This window comes from Oryctolagus cuniculus, chromosome 18, assembly GCF_964237555.1.
Source record: "Oryctolagus cuniculus chromosome 18, mOryCun1.1, whole genome shotgun sequence".
NCBI classification, from domain to species: domain Eukaryota; kingdom Metazoa; phylum Chordata; class Mammalia; order Lagomorpha; family Leporidae; genus Oryctolagus; species Oryctolagus cuniculus.
In genome coordinates, this window is record NC_091449.1 from 11,680,545 (window position 1) to 11,702,617 (window position 22,073).

General features: G+C 64.6%; 1 protein-coding gene across 2 annotated transcripts in view; it reads right to left on the reverse strand.

Moving 5' to 3' along the window:
* Positions 1-61: 61 nt before the first annotated feature.
* Positions 62-22,073, reverse strand: part of RELB (RELB proto-oncogene, NF-kB subunit) — a 25,762-nt gene continuing 3,750 nt past the window's right edge. The window contains exons 3-12 of one of the 2 annotated variants that reach the window (XM_051828479.2): positions 20,230-20,238; positions 18,032-18,375; positions 10,101-10,258; positions 9,691-9,782; positions 8,945-9,076; positions 6,530-6,634; positions 3,088-3,303; positions 2,386-2,454; positions 2,214-2,291; positions 62-801 (exon numbers count right to left, since the gene is read on the reverse strand). In XM_051828479.2, coding sequence (XP_051684439.2) covers positions 416-801; positions 2,214-2,291; positions 2,386-2,454; positions 3,088-3,303; positions 6,530-6,634; positions 8,945-9,076; positions 9,691-9,782; positions 10,101-10,258; positions 18,032-18,375; positions 20,230-20,238 — 1,589 coding nt within the window. In that variant the 3' untranslated portion in view covers positions 62-415. Of the gene's footprint in view, positions 802-2,213; positions 2,292-2,385; positions 2,455-3,087; positions 3,304-6,529; positions 6,635-8,944; positions 9,077-9,690; positions 9,783-10,100; positions 10,259-18,031; positions 18,376-18,674; positions 18,856-20,229; positions 20,239-22,073 lie in introns of those variants that run through there. The other variant, XM_051828478.2, reaches the window with a different exon arrangement.

Consider the following 22,073-nt stretch of genomic DNA (forward strand, 5'->3'; position numbering starts at 1 on the left):
GGCGGGACGCAGGAGAGTCGGAAGCCTCAGCTGGGCTCCCCGGCGAAGACGCGAGACCCCCAAGGCTCAAAAACTATCTTTATTGGAAGACTGGACAAACAGCCGACCCCCCGTCTTCAGGTCTGGGGGAGGCCGGGGATCTGCCTCCCGATATGTACAGTGCGTTCCGAATCCGCCTGGGGGGAGGCCCCGCAGGTCCGGCCCGGGGCGGCCGGGCGGGACGGGACCGGGCGCGGGAGCGAGGCCCCGCTCCCCTCCGGGCCCGTTTCCTTCTCTGTGAAATGGACCCAGAGGGAAGCCCGCGCTTCGGGGCGCCTCGCCGGCGCGGAAGATGTCCGATGCAGGACGAGCAGGTCGAGGACTGACCGCGGGGGCCCCCAGGGAATGGGGGTTCGCCCGGCCCCGCCGCGGGGGGCTACGTGGCTTCAGGCCCCGGGGACAGGAGGCCGCCGCCGAAGGCCGCCTCGCGGTACTGGTTGGGGAACATGTTGCTGCCCACGAGGCTGGCGGTGCCGCCGTCTCCGGGGCCCGGGCCCGGGTACGAGTCCAGGGTCAGCGGCTCGGGACCAGGTGGCTCCCCCATGGCGGCCCCCGGGCCCCCGCTGCCCGCGACCGCGCTGGCGAGGGGCGCCGCCGGCGGCAGGAGGTCCAGCATGGTGAAGAGCGAGGGGGCCGTGGCGTCGTAGGCGAAGCCGTCGTCCAGGAGGTCGGGCCCGCCCGGCGGCTCCAGGCCAGGCAGGGACACGGTGCTGGGGAAGAAGTCTGTGTCGGGCAGCAAGGCCGATGGCGGGAGGAACGAGCCTGTGGGGACGGACCGGAGAGAAGGGCTGGCGGGGGCGAGCTCCGGCCACGGGGAGGCCCGCCCTCGCTGGCCAGGCACACGGAGGCACCGCGCAGGGAGACCAGTGGCAGAACCAGGCCTCTGCACGGCCGGGGGCGTTCCCCAAGCACAAGGAAGGAGCCCACGCTTGATGCCCCCCGAGATACAGAGACGACCCCCAAAGGGGAGCCGACCCAGGCCAGAACTCCTACGGCGAGTGTCACTATGAGGGGGCAAGTGTCACTATGCGGGGCTCTCCCAGTTTTTCAGCCCATGGGACTTGTTTCCCACCTCCCTTGCAGTTTGTGGTCCTTGAGCTAAGTTCTAACTGGAATGTAAGTGTGATGACGGGAGCTGCGGCAGCCACCTAGCATCACACGATGGAAACTGAATTGGAGTGGAGGAGCCGGGTGTGAGGAGCACACAGCCACCAGACCTGGGCTGTGTGAGGGAGGAGACGAGCACGTCTGTCTTGTTGAAGCCCTGTTATCTGGGGTTTTGCTGTGAATTCCGTCCAGCGTGGTCGGAACACAACGCAGGAGACAGTGCTGACGTCCGGCGAGTCCCAGCATGCCCTGGGCCCTAACTGCGCCCACACCGTGATAAACCGGTGTACGACGTGCTCTCCCTGTATCCTGGCAGGTGGGTGCCCACCTGACAGACGTGGAAACTGAGGCCCTTGGGCTGCGGAGCTGCTACACTGGGGGCGCGGGACTCAGATCCAGTCTGATTCCGACGCCCAGGCACGAGGCCAGCTGGGGGCAGCGATCCAGTGGCTGGCCCCGGGGACGCTTCGGACGGCGGCTGGGCTGGCGCGGCTCACGGGCGCTGGCGGCTGGCATGTGAGTTGAGAGCAAGCCAGCGCCGGGCGGGCCAGCGGGCGGTTGGCATGGCGACGGGCTGAGTTCCAGCCTGGCTGGCTCCCACCCCCAGCCTGTGCCGCTCCACGCGTGTCCTCGTTCGTGGAGACACAGGCCCTGCCTGCTGAGCCCTCTGCGGCTACGGTGTGGCCGTGGGCGAGAGGCGGCCTCTCTTCCCCGGTAAAAGCGGGGCCATGACCGCACCTCTGGCCGGGTGACCGTGGCTCGGTGGGTCAGCACACCCAGACAGCTGTCGCACAGTGTCTGAAATGAAGAACTGCACTCACTTTAGGAGGCCAGGGCGGTCGCTATGCAGCCAGACCCTCCGTCAGAGCCCCCTGAGGCTCAGAGAGATGGAGCCACCTGGCCAAGGTCACACAGCCAGCACGTGGCCCAGAGGGGTCCGAGCTTGCAGTCCTCCTGCAGAGGCCCCTCCCTGCCACGCGCTGCTGCCGGCCAGGCGGGGTCATGGCCTCGGGGGAGCCGGGTGCAGCCCACCGCGGGGGGCAGGGCCCCGGGAAGTCAGGACCCACCTGAGCCGTGGCCGGGCAGGAAGTGCTCCAGGAAGGCCGGCTTTTTCTTCCGCCGTTTGCTCTCGATGCCGTGGGGGTCTGCGGGAAGGCAGAGGTGAGGCCCCCAGCCCCGACAGATGCTCCCCAGCCTGGGGCGGGCGGGGCGGGAGTGGAGGGGGGAGAGGACACCCACCAGAGCTGCTCAGCTCCCCGAGGACGTCCGGCATCCCCCGCTTCCGTTTCTTGTCCACGCCGTAGCTGTCTATTCGAGGACGCCAGGGACGTGCGAAAAGCAACCACTCAGTAACAGTGACTCGCACCGGAGACCCCGAGGCGGCGGACTGACCTACACACTGCCCATTTCCACCCAGTCACCACCAAACCCAACTCCCTCCCAGCCACTTTGGCCTCTGCTTCCTGGGACACCCCAGGCGCAAGCCTGCCTCAGGACCTCTGCACTTGCTGCGTGAAACACTCCCCCTCCCCTGCGGAGCTGCTCAGGCATCCTGGCCGCGGCTCAGCTGTCCCTGACCCTAAGCTGGACGAAGTGGCCTCTGGAGGCAATCTGAGTCCTCCAGCTACTCCGTTCCAGTCCTGCCCGCTCCGGTCACCACCGTGAGGGCGCAGGCTCGTCCCCCACCCTCTGCCGAGGACCGCGCTCCTCCTAAGAGCAGAGCTGGGGCTGTCTCGGTCACTGCTGTGACCCCAGCGCTACCTGCGCAGGGCCAGGCAGGGAGCGGGCACACCCGGGGGACCTGACTCAGCACCCCCCGCCCCCGCCCACGCCGGGAGACACACCGAAGCTGCAGAGGCCAAGGTCACACAGCCAGGAAGCCTCTGCAGCTCCCAGCCTGGGTCGCGGTCACCCCGGGGCGGGCCCGGTTGCCATGGTTACCGTGGTCGCGAGGCAGGTAGGTGAAGGGCAGCGGCTCGCTGCACACGCCGTCGGTGAGCCGCTGCAGGAAGACGTTCACGGTCACGGGCTCCGCGATCTCCAGGTCCTCGTAGGGCGGGGTTTTGAACACGATGGCGATCTGGCGGTGCACGTCGGCCTGGGAGAAGTCGGCGCGGCCTTCCCAGGAGGCTGTGCTGAACACCACCGATATGTCCTCTGTCAGGAACACACAGGGGCGGCGCTGAGCCAGGCCACCCGGCCCGCTCGGCCGCCCCCAGAGTCAATACCTGAGAATAAAGCTGAGCACGCGGCAGCTAGCACCTACTGTGTGCCGGTCATTATGTGGCTTTCGACAAAAAGGATCTGTTTATTAGAAAAGCAGAGCGATAGGGAGGGAGGAGGAGAGATCTTCCATCTGCTGCTTCATCCCCAGCTGGCCCCAGTGGCCAGGGCTGATCCAGGCCAAGGAGCTCCATCCGGGTCTCCCTCATGGGGAGTACTTGGGTCATCGTCTGCTGCCTTCCCAGATGCATTAGCAGGGAGCTGGATGGGAAGTGGAGCAGCCGGGACTGGAGCGGGCGCCCGGACAGGGGATGCGGGCACTGTGAGCGGCAGCGTAACCTGCTTTGCCACGTCGCCGGCCCCCTAGTGGTTGATGTACGGAGCATCTCAGCTGAGCTCCCTGGCAACCTAAGAGGTGTCAACGTCAGGGGTCCCCGAGACCACGCTGGGATTCAGCGCGCCCGGAGGACTGCCAGGACCCAGCACAGTCCCGTGCGTGGCTGTGGCTTGTACCCTGGGCAGGGCACGGGGAGAGCAGAGTCGGGGCGGACACCTGGCCCCGTGGTTGAGATGCCTGTTAGGACAGCTGCATCCATCCCGTCCCTTAGCAGAGCACTTGGCTCGAGTCCCGGCTCCACTTCCAAATCCAGCTTCCCGCCACTGTGCCTCCTGGGAATCAGCAGGTGAGGCCTCAAGCCCTTGGGCCCCTGCCGCCCACATGGGTGACCCAGACGGGGTTCCAGGCTCCTGGCTTTGGCCTGGGCAGCCCTGGCTGTTGGGGTATTTGGAGTTTGAACCAGCAGATGGAAGAGCTCTGTTTTGTCTGTCTTTAAATAAATTAAATTAAAAAAAATTTAAATAGAATTAAAGACAAATTTGGGTGGGTGTCCGGCCTAGCAGTTAAGACACTGGGATGCCTGCACCTCCTAGTAAAGTTCCAGCTTCCTCCTCCTGTGCACCCTGGGAGTCAGCAGATGACGGCTCCCGGCCCCACACTGGACACTCGGTGGAGATCTCTGCTCCTGCCCGGGCTGCGGCAGGCCTTTGTGGAATGGACTGGCAGAGGGGAGCTCTCGGTCTTTCTGCCTTTCAGATTCATGCAGCTTAAGCGGCCTCTGTGCCACTGCATCCCCTATGGGAATGCTGGGTCGAGTCCCGGCTGCTCCACATCTGATCCAGCTCCCTGCTGATACACCTGGGAGGGCAGGGGAAGATGGCCCACGTCCTCAGGCCCTGCCACCCACGTGGTAGACTAGTTTGGAGTTCCTGGCACCTGGCTTTGGCCTGGCCCAGATGTGGCTGTTGTGACCACTTGGGGGATGAACCAGCAGACAGAAGATCTCTCTCTTTCCCTCTCTCTTCCCCTCTGCCCTTCAGATTTGAAAGGCAGAGTGACAGAGAGGCAGAGAGAGAGACAGGTCGTCCATCCGCTGGTTCACTCTCCAAATGGCTGCAACAGCTGGAGCTGAGCCAAGTTGAAGCCAGGAGCCAGGAGCTTCTTCTGGGTCTCCCACAGGGCTGCAGGGGCCCAAGCACTTGGGCCATCTTCTACTGCCTTCCCAGGGCATAGCAGAGAGCTGGGTCGGAAGAGGAACAGCTGGGACTAGAACTGGCACTCATATGGGATGCCGGCACTGCAGGCGGCGGCTCTAACCCACTGTGCCACAGCGCCGGCCCCAGTAACTCTTAAAAAAAAAAAAAAAAAGGGCCAGCGCCGCGGCTCACTAGGCTAATCCTCCGCCTAGTGGCGCCGGCACACCGGGTTCTAGTCCCGGTTGGGGCGCCGGATTCTGTCCCGGTTGCCCCTCTTCCAGGCCAGCCCTCTGCTGTGGCCAGGGAGTGCAGTGGAGGATGGCCCAAGTGCTTGGGCCCTGCACCCCATGGGAGACCAGGAAAAGCACCTGGCTCCTGGCTCCTGCCATCGGATCAGCGTGGTGCGCCGGCCGCAGCGCACCAGCCGTGGCGGCCATTGGAGGGTGAACCAAAGGCAAAGGAAGGCCTTCCTCTCTGTCTCTCTCTCTCACTGTCCACTCTGCCTGTCAAAAAAAAAAAAAAAACAAAAAACCTGCTGCTGAAGTCCCTCACACAGATGGTGCAGGGTTGGTACAGCCCACCTGCACACTTCACACCACCTCTGGGCGACCCTGAACACCTACTGCGATGGACCTGCTGGGTGGAGTCGGCCCACGGTTTTGTTTAGGGAACGCCGGCACGGAAGAAAGTGCACCTGCTCAGTAAGATGTTCTTTCCCCAAAATATTTTCAATCCGCGGATACAGGGAGTGGGCAGACTGGACAGTGAGAGGGTGGGCTCCCCACGCCCTCTGCCCACCCAGCTCGGGGCGACTTCTGTCCCAGCCCTTGGGAGGGAGTGGAGCTGGAGAGGCCAAGGGAGCTGTCCCTCGCCCTCCGGGTGCTCCGCCCCCAGCCCTCATCACCGGAAGCTGTTTGTGCGGTTCCACCATCTGCCTAGGCGTCTGGCACCACAGCCCCCACCCCGCGAGCCCACACACAGCCCTCCCCGTGTGTCCGCCAGCGGGTGACTGCGAACCCCGCAACAACCTGCTGACCGCCGGCCCCCGGCTCCCCCCCCTGCACCGACCTGCAGACCGCCGGCCCCCGGCTCCCCCCGCACCGACCTGCTGACCGCCGGCCCCCAGCTCCCCCCGCACCGACCTGCTGACCATTGACCCCCGGCTCCCCCCCCTGCACCCACCTGCTGACCGCCGGCCCCCGGCTCCCCCCCCGCACCCACCTGCTGACCGCCGGCCCCCGGCTCCCCCCGCACCGACCTGCTGACCATTGACCCCCGGCTCCCCCCCCTGCACCCACCTGCTGACCGCCGGTCCCCGGCTCCCCCCCCTGCACCCACCTGCTGACCGCCGGCCCCCGGCTCCCCCCCCTGCACCAACCTGCAGACCGCCGGCCCCCGGCTCCCCCTCACACCGACCTGCTGACCGCCGACCCCCGGCTCCCCCTCGCAACAACCTGCTGACCGCCGGCCCCCGGCTCCCCCTCACACCGACCTGCTGACCGCCGGCCCCCGGCTCCCCCTCGCAACAACCTGCTGACCGCTGGCCCCCGGCTCCCCCTCATACCGACCTGCCGACCGCCGGCCCCCTGGTCCTCCCCCGTGCCGCTGGCCGGCCGCCAGCCCTCACCTTTCTGCACCTTGTCGCACAGCAGGTAGAGCTCCTCGCCGCCCGTGCATGGCCCGCTCTCCTTGTTGATCCTGCAGATCCGCAGCTCCGACGTGTTTGTGGACTCTGGCAGGGGGCGAGGGGCGAAGAATCCCACTGTGAAACTCAGACTCCCAGGGGCGCCCGCCCAGGGCTGGGAGAGGCGGCCGGGGGGCAGGCAGGACAGCCCACCTGTGCTAGGAAGGCGGCGGAAGCGGGCCCAAGTGCCTGGGCCCCTGCACGCACGCCGGAGACGCGGATGGAGTTCTGGGCTCCCCGCGGTGGCCTGGCCCAGGCCCGGCTGTGGTGGCCATTTGGGAAGTAAACTAGAGGGTGTGTGTGTGTGTGTCCCCCTCTCTTAACTCTGCATTTCAAATAAATATAAATATTTATTTTATCACAGATCTCAGGGAGAGTGGGTGCAGTCAGGGGTCAGGGTTCACAGGCCTTGTTCGGCCTCTCCCAGTTTAAAAGTCAGGACCTGCACCAGGTCACGGGGGTCTGGTAGGCCTGACGCCAGGCCCTGGCTCAGCCGTGATCACGTGCCCGGGCCTGGCCAATGAGAGCACTGCCTCCCTGTACCCGTATCTGATTGGCCAGAGAGGAGCAGCTGACCCCCAGCAGGCCAATGAGAGGCAGCCCTGAGATTCTGGGCCAGAACACAGGAGCAGAGGCCGGAAAAGGCGCTGGGCGGGGAGCGGGGAGGGTTGGTGGCAGGCCGGGCCGGTGCGCCCGCGGAGACAGCCCTAAGGGTCCCGCCGGCAGTGACCGCGGGCCGGGAAATCGCTGCTGAGACACCCGTGTCTCCCGCGGCTGGAGCGCGGCGCCCCCTTACGGCGTCTTTAGTTCATGGGACAGAGCCCCCTGCCCCGCTAAGCCCACCTGGGACAGAGCCCCCCCTACCCCCTAAGCCCACCTGGGACAGAGCCCACACCCCCCCCAAATCCACCTGGGACAGAGCCCCCTGCCCCGCTAAGCCCACCTGGGACAGAGCCCCCCACCCCCCTAAGCCCACCTGGGTCAGCCCACCTGGGACAGAGCCCATTGTCCCTCTAAGCCCACCTGGGACAGAGCCCCCCGACCCCCTAAGCCCACCTGGGACAGAGCCCCCTGCCCCCCCAAGCCTACCTAGGACAGAGCCCCCTGCCCCGCAAGCCCACCTGGGACAGAGCCCCCCCTACCCCCTAAGCCCACCTGGGACAGAGCCCACACCCCCCCCAAATCCACCTGGGACAGAGCCCATTGTCCCCCTAAGCCCACCTGGGACAGAGCCCCCCACCCCCCCAAGCCCACCTGGGACAGAGCCCCCCACCCCCCTAAGCCCACCTGGGTCAGCCCACCTGGGACAGAGCCCATTGTCCCTCTAAGCCCACCTGGGACAGAGCCCCCCGACCCCCTAAGCCCACCTGGGACAGAGCCCCCTGCCCCCCCAAGCCTACCTAGGACAGAGCCCCCTGCCCCGCAAGCCCACCTGGGACAGAGCCCCCCCTACCCCCTAAGCCCACCTGGGGCAGAGCCCACACCCCCCCTAAGCCCACCTGGGACAGAACCCCCTGTCCCCCTAAGCCCACCTGGGACAGAGCCCCCTGCCCCCCAAGCCTACCTAGGACAGAGCCCCCCGCCCCCCCCAAGCCCACCTGGGCTGCTGCCCCATCAGCTGCCCCTGAAGTCCCTGAGCGCAGCCCCTGCACTTGGGTGCCTGTGGCGCTCCCCGGGGAGCCGGTGCCCTTGTCCATGCCCGGGCCCCTCCCTGGACTCGTTTTCCCAGACTCCCTGTAGCTAGGAGTCACCATGAGACAAGTTCCAGCCAGAGGAACAAGGCAGGGGCTGCCGGGGGTTCTGAAGAACAGGTTACTGTCTCCACAGAAGGAGAAGCTAGGGCAGGGTTGTGTTGCCGAGGGCGGAGCCTCTGTTCAGACGTCCTCATAGGTTCGAGTCCCCGCTGCTCCACTCCCGATCCTGCTCCCTGCCAAGGGCCTGGGAACGAGTGGATGACGGTCCCAGTGCCTGGGCCCCCGCACCCACACGGGAGACCCAGATGGGGCCCCGCACCCACACGGGAGACATGGATGGGGCCCCCGCACCCACACGGGAGACCCGGATGGAGCCCCCGCACCCACACGGGAGACCCGGATAGGGCCCCCACACCCACACGGGAGACCTGGATAGGGCCCTGCACCCACATGGGAGACCTGCATGGGGCCCCCGGCTCCTGGCTTTGGCCTGGCCCAGCCCTGGCTCTTGTAGCTGTCTGGGGAGTGAACCGGCAGACAGATCTCTCTCCTTCACCACCTCTCCCTCATTGTGCTTCTTAAAGAACTAAGTATTTCTAGGAACCAGCCACTGCCTGTGTGTCCGTCCCTGCGCGTGGGCCCCAGGACAGCAGCCGCCACTCACTCTTGTCATAGACAGGCTCGGAGAGCACGGGGTCCATGCGGCGCATCTGCCCCTGCTGGTCCCGGTACGAGGCCTGGAAGCAGATCCTCACCACGTTCATGTCCACCTCCTGGTGATTCTTCAGGGACCCAGCTGCGCAGACAGGGAAGGGGTGGGGGTGGCGAATGTGCGGGGTGGGTGGGGCCAGGGCAAGCCCAAGGTGGGCAAGTGGGAGGGGCCGGTGCAGGGCGGCAGGTGGGGGGGGCCCTCCAGGGAAGGTGGGCGGGGCCATGGGGTGGTTGGCAGGTGAGGCGGGGCTGGGGGCGGGGTGATCAGGTGGGCGGGGCCTGGGCAGCAGGTGGGCGGGGTGGAGAGTGCCAGGGGCAGGCCCAGGGGTGGGGAAGACACAAGGAAGGGGTGGAGGGTGGCAAAGGCATGGGGCAGGCATGTGGGCGGGGCTGGGTAGGGGCTGGGCATGCGGGCGGTGGGTGCCAAGGGTGGAGCCGGGCAGGTGGGTGGGTGCCAGGGTGGGCCCATGGCGGGCAGTGGGTGGGGTGGGGTTGGGCGGGGCCAGGGGGTGGTGGCAGGTGAGCAGGCCCAGGGGCGAGGGGGAGAGGTGGGCGGGGCAGCAGGTGGGCCAAGGGGCCCAAGGGGCCAGGGCAGGTGGGTGGAGCCAGGGAGGGTGGGACAGGTGGGCGTGGCCAAATGCGATGTTGGCAGGTGGCCCCAGGAGCAGGCTGGTGGGCAGTCCCAGGGGCGGGGCTCACCGTTGTAGGGGTCGATGCCTAGCTGAATCTTCCGCTCGATGGCGGCCTCGATCTCCTTCTTCCTCACACACTGGATGCCCAGGTTGTTAAAGCTGAGGGGCGGGAGGAGGGAGGAGGGCTCGTGAGACGCCCCCGGGCAGCCGCAGGAACCTCGGGGGGGTGGGGTACCCAGGAACGCGCCCTGGAAACCCCAGCACCGCGCTCACGCCCCAGGACTGGCACAGTGAGCGCCCAGGAGGGCTTGTTCGCACTCATGGGAATAGCAGATGATGAAAACGGCAACACCCGGTGCTGGCGAGGCTCCGGGGTCCGGCACTCGCGTGAACTGACAGCCATGCTCAGCCACCCCACTACTTCCTGGGCAGCCGCCCGCCCCTCCCCGCCCCAGCCCAGGCTCCCGGGCGCCGTACCTGTGCCGGGGGCTGACGTGGGGCCGCAGCCGCACCCTGCAGACGCCGTCGGAGCAGTCTTTGCCCACCAGGCTGTGCGGGTGGACGCGGTGGGGCCAGTCCTTCCACACCAGGCACGCGGTCACCTCCACCTCGCGCAGCCCTCCGCAGTCCCGGAGCTGCGGGGACACAGGGGCTCCTGGGGAGAGGGTCCCACCGCCCACGCCCGCGCCCCTTGCCACCCCCGGGCGCCCACCTCGGGAGCTCCCGCAGCCGCATCGGCGTCACCGACGGGGGCTTCAGTTGACACCTTAACACCTGGGCGAAGCGTCGGCAGGTAGGGTGCTTGGTCTCGCCCGGGGACAGGTGACCCAGCTCTGAGGGCACCACCGAACCAGGCCAGCACGCTCCCCGGCCCCGTGGCAGCCCAACGCCCTCAGCCCAGCTCGCCCAACCCTTGTCCAAAACGCTTGGCAGAACAAGTGCTCTAGATCTTGGATTTTCCCACATTTGGGAGGATTTGCATATACATAATGAGATATCATGGCGGATGGAATTCAAGCCTAAGCATAAAATTCATCTGTATTCTCATATGCACCTGCTACGAATACACAGCTTGAAGGCAACTTTATGATACTGTTAATGCACCTGCAGGGGTTTTTTTTAAAGATTTATTTATTAAAGAAGGGAGAGTAATGGGGGGGGGGGGATCTCCCATCCACCTGGTCACTCCCCAGATGGCTGCCACAGCAAGTCTGGGCCAGGCCGAAGCCAGGAGCCAGAGCAAGCCCTGGGGCCATCTTCCGCCGCCTCCCAGGCACACGAGCAGGGAGCTGGCTCGGAAGCAGAGCCGATGGGCCGGGGGTGTCATGAGCAGAGGCCCCCGTGCCCGCCCTGCAGCTGAATCCTGACAGCTCCCAGGAGCTCGGCGGTGTCCAGCTGGGGTTTGGGTTTGGAGGGTTTCAGATATCGAGTTTCTGGATACACATTTTCCAGCAGGGATGTGCCGGGAAGCACACAGCTCTGCTTCCAGGACAGCCCCCATGGGCTCCACCCGCCTCGGATCTCAGGGCGACTTCAGGCCGACCCCAGCGGAGGGTCACCAGGTGGAAACAGCGGGGTCCTGAGAGACGACAGAGGATGGGCACTGCATTCTGGGGCTGAATGGGGCTGGCCTGGCTGGCGGTCCCACTCCATATACGCCTGTAAGCGTCCAGGGAGCTGTCCCCTGGAGAGCCGGATAATTCTAACCCAACTTTAAAAACAGAGGCGTGGGGGGTTGGTACTGTGGCGCAGCAGGTTAATGCCCTGGCCTGAAGCGCCGGCACCCCATATGGGCGCCGGTTCAAGACCTGGTTGCTCCACTTCCGATCCAGCTCCCTGCCTTGGCCTGGGAAAGCAGTGGAGGATGGCCCAAGGCTTTGGGTCCCTGCACCCACGTGGGAGACCAGGAAGAAGCTCCTGGCTTCGGACTGACGCAGCTCTGGCCGTTGCAGCCATCTGGGGAGTGACCCAGTGGATGGAAGACTCCTCTCTCTCTCTCTCTCTCTCTCTGCCTCTCCTCTCTCTGTGTAGCTCTTTCAAATAAATAAATCTTTAAAAAAAAAAAAAAAACGGAGGGGTGGGCGTTGCAGCGCAGCAGTTAAGACGGAACTTGGGACGCCCGCACCCCACAGTACAGGGTCTGGGTTCGAGTCCCAGCTCTGCCTCCAATTCCAGCTTCCTGCTGACGCACACCATGGCAGGCAGCAGTGACGGCTCAAGGACTCGGGTCCCTGCCACCCAGGTGGAGACCCGGATGGAGCTCCAGGCTCCCGGCTTCAGCCTGGCCCAGCCCTGGCTGGCGTGGACGTCTGGGGAGTGACCCAGTGAACGGAAGATATCACTGTGTCTCCATCTCACCTCCACTCCCCTCTCTGCCTTTCAAATAAATAAACAGACAGAAAATACAGAACTTTGTTTTTAAATAAAAGAGGAGTGAGACTAGACAGACAAGCACAGAGTACGACATTGATGGGCTCCTGGCGTGCGGGAGAACAGACTGGAACCCACTGGGGACAGTCGGGACTGAAGTCCAGTGTGTACGTGTTCCTCACGCGTTCCACCACCCTCCTGGGGTGACAGACGGGGGGTACTTAGGGGCCACCTGATGCTTATGATCCATTTGTGATGGCTCCGTGAGACGTGTCTGTCTCTGCACCTGCGTATGTGCGCATGTGCAAACAGAATGACAGGAAATGGGCCAGGGTGTCAACAGGTGAATACAGGTGAAAGGTTTCCAATGTTTTCCAGGAGCCAGTGTCATGGCACAGTGAGATAAGCCACGGCCTGCGATGCCCGCATCCCATAGGAGCACTGGTTCGAGTCCTGGCTGCTCCACTTCTGGTTCAGTTCCCTGCTAATGCACCTGGGGAAGCAGCAGGAGATGGCCCCAGTGCCTGCATCCCTGCCACCCACGCGGGAGACCCGGATGGAGTTCTAGGCTTCTGGCTTCAGCCTGGTGCAGCCCTGGTCACTGTGGCCATTTAGAGGGCGAACCAGCAGATGGAAGACCTCTCTCTCTCTCTCTCTAACTCTGCCTTTCAAATAAATAGAAAAATTAAAAAAAAAAAAAAAAAAAGAGGCTGTGGTGTAGCAGGTAAAGCCGATGCCTGCAGTGCCGGCATCCCATATGGGCACTGGTTCGAGTCCCGGCTGCTCCACTTCTGATCCAGCTCTCTGCTATGGCCTGGGAAAGCAAGAGAAGATGGCCCAAGTGCTTGGGCCCCTGCACCTGTGTGGGAGACCAGGAAGAAGCTCCTGGCTCCTGGCTTTGGATTGGCACAGCTCCAGCTGTTGCGGCCAATTGGGGAGTGAACCAGAGGATGGAAACTTCTCTCTCTCTCTCCCTCTCCCTCTCCCTCTGTGTAACTCTGACTTCAAGTAAAATAAATAAGTAAATCTTAAAAAAAAAAAAAAAAAAAAAAAGCCCAGGTCTACAACACCACTGAGTGAGTCCGGTGTGTGCTGCCCTCTAGTGACCACATAGGAAACTGGGGGTGACTGACACCTTGAGCAGGACCAGAGAGGTCACACGGGGCAGGGCCGCACCAGCAGCCTATCGGGGCCCACGAGGACCCGGCTGAGAGCTCTCCGGCTCCCGGATGTCACCCAGGATCACGGAGTAGACTTCAGGCCTGGGAGTAAGCCAGACCCGGCACCAAACCCAGGCTCTCCAAGGGCCGTCTGCATCAGACACGGCTCATCTTCCCGTTCTTATATGTAATATGGGTATCAATAAACACCCGGGGGCTGGTGTTGTGGCAGAGTGGGTAAAGCCACCGCCTGTGACGCCGGCATCTCATACCAGAACACCGGTCTGAGTCCTGGCTGCTCCGCTTCTGGTCCAGCTCCCTGCTAATGCTCCTGGGAGAGCAGTGGGGGATGGCCCAAGTGCTTGGGCCCCTGCACCCACGTGGGAGACCTGGAAGAAGCTCTTGGCTCCTGGCTTTGGCCTGGCCCAGCCCTGGCTGTTGCAGCCACTTGGGGAGTGACCCAGGGGGTGGAAGACCTCTCTCTCCCTCTCTCTGTCATCCTGCCTTTCAAGTAAGTAAACAAACACATCTTTAAAGAATAAGCGTGCAAGCACACAGAAGCACACAGTGAACGTGGTCATTACTAAGAACCTGCTGCGAGCCCTGGGCGGGTAATCGCCCTCCAGGAGCCCAGCTCCTCTGAAAGGTGGGGACAAAGGTTCCGAGTGCAGGTGCAGGGAGCGGGCGTCTCCCACCCTAACTCTGGAGTCAGAACCAGCACTGAGCAGAATCAGAGCCTGGAGAGACTTGGGGGAGACAGGTAGGCCTGAGTACCCGCCCGCAGGCGCCCTGCTGGTGACAGAGGCAAGGCTGGGCCTCGACCAGGAGAGACCGGGTGGCCGCAGTCCACCCCAGCACCGCGGCTACACGGCCCTGCACCCTGGGTGCCCAGTACAAGACCCTGGGAAGGCCACCGCGTCACCTCCAGCGTGGTTCATCCAAACCGAGCCCGAGAGCGCCCTCTGATCACCTGCCTCACCTGCCACAGCCTGGTCAGGGCCACAGGGAAGACCGGGGAGGAGCCGGGCTAAGAGGCGCCAGGGACACCTGACACTCGGCGCAGCCCCGACCCTGGGCTGGGCAAAACCAGCAGCTCCGGGGCACTCTGGGGCCAACTGGGCCAATCAGAAAACGACACAAGGGGCTGGTGTTGTGGCTACAACAGCCAAGGCTGGACCAGGCCACAGCCAGGAGCCAGGAGCTTCTTCCCGGTCTCCCATGTGGGTGCAGGGGCCCAAGGACTTGAGCCATCTTCTACTGCTTTCCCAGGCCATAGCAGAGAGCTAGATTGGAAGAGGAGCAGCCAGGACTTGAACCGGCGCCCACATGGGATGCCGGCACTGCAGGCAGCAGGTTAACCCGCTAGGGCACAGCGCCGGCCCCCATGGCCTTGTCTTCATAAGGGTCCTGCAGTGCTGGAAACTAAACTTGTTAGAGGCGTGCTGAGGTGTGCTGAGGCGTGCTGAGGCGTGCTGAGACGTGCTGGCGAAAGCTGCCGGGTCCCTGAGTCACTGCAGTCTCCTAAGCGTGAGGATACGGGAGGGAGAGACGCAGCCCAGCGTGGACACGGGTTCACTGCGCTGAATGACACCTGTCTTCCCGGAGGGCTGAAGTGTGGCGCCATCACCCCATCAGTCTAGGGAGAACGGCTGCTACCCAGCAATCAGAGACGAACCCGTGCTGGCCAGTGCTGGAGAAAAAAGCGTGCCCTACCACACCGGGGGTGCAACGCAAGCTGGTGCGGCCACCGTGGAAGCGGCACGGAGAGTCCCGGATCGCTGCACCTGCCCTGGGACCCAGCCGGCCCACCCCAGGGACACACAGAGGAAATGACAGCCACATATGGACGTTACCCGCGCTCCCACGTTCACAAGGGCAAGACCTGGACGCAACCGGGCTGCCCCACCTGATGCCTGCACCAAGAAGTGCGGTACAGGGCCATGTGGTGGCACAGCGGGCTGAGTCTCTGCCGCGGTGCCGGCATCCCATACGGGCACCAGTTCGAGTCCCGGCTGCTCCTCTTCCCATCCAACCCTCTGCTTACGGTCTGGGAAAGCAGTAGAAGATGGCCCAAGTCCTTAGGCCCCTGTACCCACGTGGGAGACCAGGAGGAAGCTCCTGGCTCCTGGCTTCAGCCTGGCCCAGCCCCAGCCACTGCAGTCATTTGGGGAGTGAACCAGCAGATGGAAGACCTCTCTCTCTCTCTCTCTCTCTCTCTGCCTCTCCCCCTCTCTGTTTGTAACTCTGCCTGTCAAATAAGTAAGTCTTTATTTAAAAAAAATATATTTATTTATTTGAAAGGCAGAGTTAGAGAGAGAGAGAGAGAGAGAGAGAGAGAGAGAGAGGTCTTCCATCTGCTGGTTCACTCCCCAGATGGCCACAATGGCTGGAGCTGAGCCAATCGAAGCCAGGAGCCAGGAGCTTCTTCCTGGTCTCCCATGTCGGTGCAGGGACCCAAGGACTTGGGCCATCTTCTACTGCTTTCCCAGGCACAGCAGAGAGCTGGATCAGAAGTGGAGCAGCCAGAACTCAAACCAGCGCCCACATGGGATGCCGGCACTGCATGTGGCAGCTTTACCTGTTATGCCACAGTGCCTGCCCCAAATAAATAAATCTTAAAAAAAAAAAAAAAGAAGAAGAAGAAGAAGAAAGAGAATGTGGTATGCACACGCTGTGGAGTATGACTCGGCCACGAACAAGAATGAATCCTGACATCTGTACACAATGGATGGAGCGGATGCTACACCCAGTGAGCAATCAGTCTCACGTTTCTCCTACATGTGGGAGTCGGCACAGAGTAGGAAGATTGTGTGTGGGTGCCGTATCATGCAGCACCCAGTTATATACTGTATATAGAACTAAACACGTAGGGGCCGGCATTGTGGTGCAGCGTGTTAACACCCTAGCCTGCAGTGCCGGCATCCCATATGGGCGCCGGTTCGAGTCCCGGCTTCTCCTCTTCCCATCCAGCGCTCTGCTGTGGCCTGGGAAAGCAGAAGAAGATGGTTCAAGTCCTTGAGCCCTGTACCTATGTGGGAGACCTGGAAGAGGCTCCTGGCTCCTGGCTTAAGATCGGCACAGCTCTGGCTGCTGCAGCCAATTGGGGAGTGAACCAGTGGATGGAAGACCCCCCCCCCCCGCCTCTCCTCTCTCTGTGTAACTCTGACTTTCAAATAAATAAATAAATCTTTAAAAAAAAAAGCATTATGACACGTAGGTGTCGGTGCACACTTCTGTTCACACTGTGCCCCTTGCCAGGAGCCCTCACTGTGTGACACTAATATCTCTATGTCCAGGAAAAGTACAGATTGTACAAAGTTTTTCCAAGACGGTCACGGGGAGGTGCTTGGCGCCCTGGCTAAGATGCCAGCTGGGCGGCCCTATCAGCGCTGGTTCCAGTCCCCGCTCCTCTGCTTCCGCCCCGGCCCCCACCGCCAGGCTGGGAGGCAGCAGCTGAGGGCTCCAGCGCTGGGGGCTCTGCCGCCCACAGGCGACCCGGATGGAGCTCCGGGCTCTGGCCTGGCCTAGCCCGGGCTGCTGCAGGCACCCGGGGAGTGGCCCAGTGCCTGGGAAATTCTCCTCTCTGTCGCTGTCTCAAATAAACAAAACAGCACATGAAAATTTAGCCACCAGTTAAAATCTGCCAAGAGAACTGGGACATGCATCTTCCAAAGGAAACAGACGCGAGGCGCCAGGCTTGGGAGGGCCAGGTGATCTGCGCTCGGCGCGCCGGAGCCACCGGTCACCTGTCCAGGGCCGCAAACGCACGTGGGCGGAAGCCCGTTCCCCAGCGCGTCCGCGGCGCCCGGAGCGATGCAGCAGTGCGGACGCCAGCCGGGCCCACAGCAGCGGGAGCCGGACGCGGTGGGCGCTGCGCCGGGCACCCGCTCCAGGTCGGGCCCACCGGAGCGACGGGCGGCAGAGCCAGGGCTCCGACCCCTGCCCTCACCCCAAACCCGCCCTGCTGGCCACTGCGTTGGCGTTCCCGGGCTGGGCGCACAGCGTGGAGCCCCCGAACAAACGTGAGCAGAGCTGCGGGCCAGCGGCCACGGCGGAGCCCTGGGTGCCGAGTGCGGCGCGGGCTCCCGGCCACTGCGGGCTCGGGGTCGGGGCCTGGACCGAGCTCCCCGCTCCCAGCGCAGGCCAGGAGGCTGCAGAAGCCAAACGGGACGGGGCTGCCCGGTGGGCGAGCGGGCAGCGGGCTGGGGCCCGGCGAGGGGCGGGGGCGACAGCGCTGCAGGCGGCCAGGGAGGAGGGGCTGCGAGGGAAGGGGCTCCCCGAGGGCAGTGGGGAGGCAGGAGAGGGGCACGCATGGGCTCTACGCGGGCGCACGGCAGCCACAGGAGCCAGGCCTCGAGCGTGGACGGCACACGGCGCAGGCGCAGCAACACCGGAAGCGCCTGCCACGTGGGAGACCCGGATGCCGGCGGGGCCCAGGCCTCGAGCGCGGGCGGCACACACTGCGCAGGCGCAGCAACACCCGGAAGCGCCCGCCATGTGGGAGACCCGGATGCAGGAGGAGCCGGGGACCACCGCGGGGTGTCCCCCAGAGGCGAGTTCCCGTTCCCCAGAGATTCCCCTTCTAGAAGGTGCTCCACCACGTGCCGCACAGCGCTGCGCGCGGGAGCGCGGGACGCGGAAGCACGCGGCCGGGCCGGGGCATCCTGCGTGGACGGAACCGGCGGCCGGGCCGGGCGCTCCGTCTCTAGCTCGGCCTTTCAAGGGAGATGGCTGTCTCATGTTGCAAGGATAACGGGTCTCGTCGGGTACCGCGACCCGCGGCTCGCCTCGGCCGCCTTCCTCGCACCACGACGAGGCCTTTGTCTTTGGTCCGGCGCGGCAGGGGCAGGGCCAGGGGCAGGGCGCCGGCGCGCTCACCTCGATGGCGGGCAGCGTCTTGCTGGCCTCGGTGCTGCTCTCGCCCAGGATGCTGCCGGCAGAGCGGCCCTCGCACTCGTAGCGGAAGCGCATGCCGCGCTGCTTGGGCTGCTCGGCGATGACCAGGTGCGGCCGCGGGCCGGGGCCCGGCGCGGGCGCCATCAGCCGGCCCAGCGGGCAGCCCCAGGGCGGCGGCGTGGCCGGGGCCGCGGCGGCGGCGCCCAGGGTGACGGTGCTCAGCGAGGCCGCCCCGCGGGACACCAGGCGCGGCAGCCCCTCGCCCGCGCCCGGCGCCGCCCCCTCCAGGCCGAAGCCGTTCTCCTTGATGTACTCGTCGATGATCTCTGCGGGAGGAGCAGACGGGGCGTGGTGACGCCCGGGGCGCGGGCAGCCCCCCGACCCTCGGCAGCCCACCCCTGCCGGCCCAGGCCCCCGGACCCTCGGCAGCCCACCCCCGCCGGCGCAGCCCCCCAGACCCTCCGCAGCCCACCCCCGCCGGCCCAGGCCCCCGGACCCTCGGCAGCCCACCCCCGCCGGCCCAGGCCCCCGGACCCTCGGCAGCCCACCCCCGCCTGCGCAGGCCTCCGGACCCTCCGCAGCCCACCCCCGCCGGCCCAGGCTCCCCGGACCCTCCGCAGCCCACCCCCGCCGGCGAGGCGCGGGGCAGTCAGCATCGCCCGGTGGCCGCGGCGGGCTGGATTCCCTTCTCCTCCACCCTCCACGGCCTCTGTCCACCGGGAACCAGGGCAGGGGCCAAGTGGCAGGTGCCCGCCTCCCCCTTGCCCTGTGTCATCGCAACGCCGCGCTGGCCACCGTCCCCAACTCAGACAGCAGCGCCCGCAGCCCTGGTGCTGATCCTGCAGGGGTTTTGTGACGGACATGTCCAGCGCCACCTCCGCTCAGCTGTTTCTCTCCCCCCCCTCTGCCCAGCCCCACCGTGGCCCCCGGGGCTGCAGTCTGGTCCCACCCCCATCTGGCCCTCCTTGGCTCAGAAGCCTCCATGGCTGCCATCTTCCTCGGGGTCAAGGTCGACACCCTCCCCACAGAAATCCTCCCCAGACTCCGCTGGTCTCAGAAAGACAAAAGGAGGGGCCGGCGCTGAGCTGCAGCGGGTGAAGCTGCTGCCTGCGATGCTGCGTCCCACAGGGACGCTGGTTCAAGCCCCAGCTGCTCTGCTTCCGATCCAGCTCCCTGCTAATGCGCCTGGGAAAGCCTCGAAGGATGGCCCAAGTGCCTGGGCTCCTGCACCCATGTGGGAGATTGGATGGAGTTCCAGGCTCCTGGCCCAGCCCTGGCCATTGCAGCCATTTGAAGAGTGAACCAAACCAGCAGATGGAAGACCTCTCTCTCTCCTCTCTCTCTTTCAAATAAATGAAACCTTAACAAAAAAGAAAAAGACACAGGGGCCAGCGCTGTGGCGCACTAGGTTAATCCTCCACCTGCAGTGCCAGCATCCCATGTGGGCGCCAGTTTGAATCTCGGCTGCTTCACTTCTGATCCAGCTCTCTGCTGTGGCCTGGGAAGGCAGTGGAAGGTGGCCCAAGTGCTTGGGCCCCTGCACCTGCGTGGGAGACCCGGAGGAAGCTCCTGGCTCCTGGCTCTGGCTTCAGCTGTGGCCAATTGGGGAGTGAAGCAGCGGATGGGAGATCTCTCTGTCTCTCCCTCTCACTGTCTGTAACTCTACCTCTCGAATAAATAAAATCTTAAAAAATAAAAATAAAAAAGAAGAAGAAAACCAAAACACCCCTTCCCCGGCCCCGGAGCCCCGAGAGCCTCTCACCCTGCCCCTGCCCAGCCTCTGCTGCTTCCTGCACCCTCCGGCGCCCCCTCCTGGCTGCCCCCTCTTTCTGCATCCAGCCCCAGCCGTCTCAGCTCTCCCGGGTCCCGCCCGCGTCCTCAGCCTGGCGCAGCCCCGCTAACCTCCTCTGCTGCTTGTCCTAGCGCCTCCCCCGTCCACCCTGAGCTCCAAGAACGCAGGGACTTCGCTCTGCCCCTGGCTGGCTCCCTGGGGCCTGGGCCACACCGGGCACCTCCTGGGTGAGTGAGCAGCCACTGACGAGCACCTGTGCACATGCCGTGCTCCGATCCCCCCCCCCCAACGGGCCTGGAAGCCGCACGGTGAGGACCCCTCCCCATCAGACAAGACCCCCAGGTCAGCCCTCGGAGCCCGTGGCCTCCCCACACCTCGTGATACTCACCCAATTCATCTGTGGAGGGAAGAGAAAGAGACAAGTGAGCTCCAGCGACCGAGACGAGGCATCCCGTCCCCCGGGAGCCCTCCCCTGCCCTCTCTGTCCTGGGAAACCCTGGGTGCCAGCCCCCACCCCCACCCGCCTCCCCTCCGGCCACCCTCCCGCCAGCCCCTGGCGCCCGGGTGCCCTCCAGCTGAGCCAGGTGCCGCCTGACCACCGACGCGTTCTCAGGCCAGGGGTCGGGAGACGCCCCGGGACTCAGCAGAAGGGCGAAGATCCTGTTCCCGAGGGAACAAGGGCGCCTCCAGACTCCAGGCCATTTATGGGGGTGCCCCCTCCCCCAAGTTCAACCCTAGACCCCCGAGATCACTGGCTAGCATCTGGCGATCCGAGAAGGCCGACGTGACTTCGGGCAGCCGCCCGCTCCGCGTCCTGGCCCAGGCCCCGGAAGCGCCTGCCCCTGCGAAATCCTGGGTTCACCCCGGCTTCCTGAGGGAGGAGGACCAGCAGCGCCAGGTCCTCCGGAAAGCCCCTGATCACCTTCCCAGGAAGGCTCAGCCCTGCACGGGGCGGGGGAAACGGAAACCAACCTCCTGTCATCCCCCAGGCAGGACGGGGAAGCCCAGGCTGGGAACACGCAGCAGGGCGGCGGCAGAGCCACAGGCCTCTCCCAGGGCCGCCCGCGCGGGCCACCGGCTGGCCGGCCTGCCCGCCCCCCTGCGCCCGGGGTGTGGCTGCTGGCAGCCGGACCTTTGCTCTGGGAGGCAGGTCCCCTGCTCCCTTATCTCGGGCCATGGATGCAGTCAGGAGGGGTGCCAAGCCCCCCCCCCCCGGCATTTGGGGAAACTGAGGCTGGGCTTGCGCGAGGTCACCGGCCCAGGCCCAGGTCAGGTCACTTCGACCTGGAAAATCCTTCCTGGGCACCTGTGCTGGGGGAACCTGGAAACCCAAGGCCCTGCAGACGGTTCCGGCCTGCAGAGAGCGTGGGAGTGGCGGCGCAGGGCCCAGAGCTTTGCCTTGACCGCCTCACTCCCACCCTGTTCTGCTGCTTGCCAGCCGTGTGGCCGTGAGCCCCTTCCGTCACCTCCTGCTGCCTTGGTTTGCCCGTCTCTAAAGTGGGTACAATAATAAAGCCGCCTCCTTGGGCTGAAATAATTTAAACCACGCATGGGAAACACTTAGGGCTGACACGCGGCAGGTGCTACCCGAGTGCTGGCTGCTGCTGGCAAGGTACTGGGAGTCACTGCTTCACGGCCGTGCGGACATCACTGCCCTCCCTGGGGCAGTCTGTGGGATGGGCATGCGGAAGGCAGTGGCGTCAGAGCACAGTGTGTGCACCACACAGAGCTATTCTGAGTCGTACCTGTCACTTGCTGTGTGACCCTGGACACGACGCCAACCTCTCTGAGCTTTTGCTGTAAAACAAGACCTGAGGAGCGGGGGCAGCGGCTTGGGTTGCCACTTGCACCATGGGCACCAGTTCGAGTCCTGGCTGCTCCACTTCCCATGCAGATGGCTGGGACAGCAGTGAAGACGGCCTGAGTGCTGGGCCCTGCACCTGTGTGGGAGACCGGGAGAAGCTCCTGGCTTTGGCCTGGCTCAGCCCTGTCCGATGGGGCCGCTTGGGGAGTGAAGCAGTGGATGGAAGACCTCTCTCTCTCTCTCTCTCTGTCTTTAAACAAATGACCCAAGACAGTTTCAAAAACAAACGAGGTCTGGGCTCTGGGCTAATACAGGGACCAGGAACTGCCGCTCTCCACCCTCTCCACAAGTCCTCTGCTGCACAGGGAATGCTGGGAAATCTTGCCTTACTCAAAGCTCTGCTCAAATAACGCCCACCCCAGCCTTAC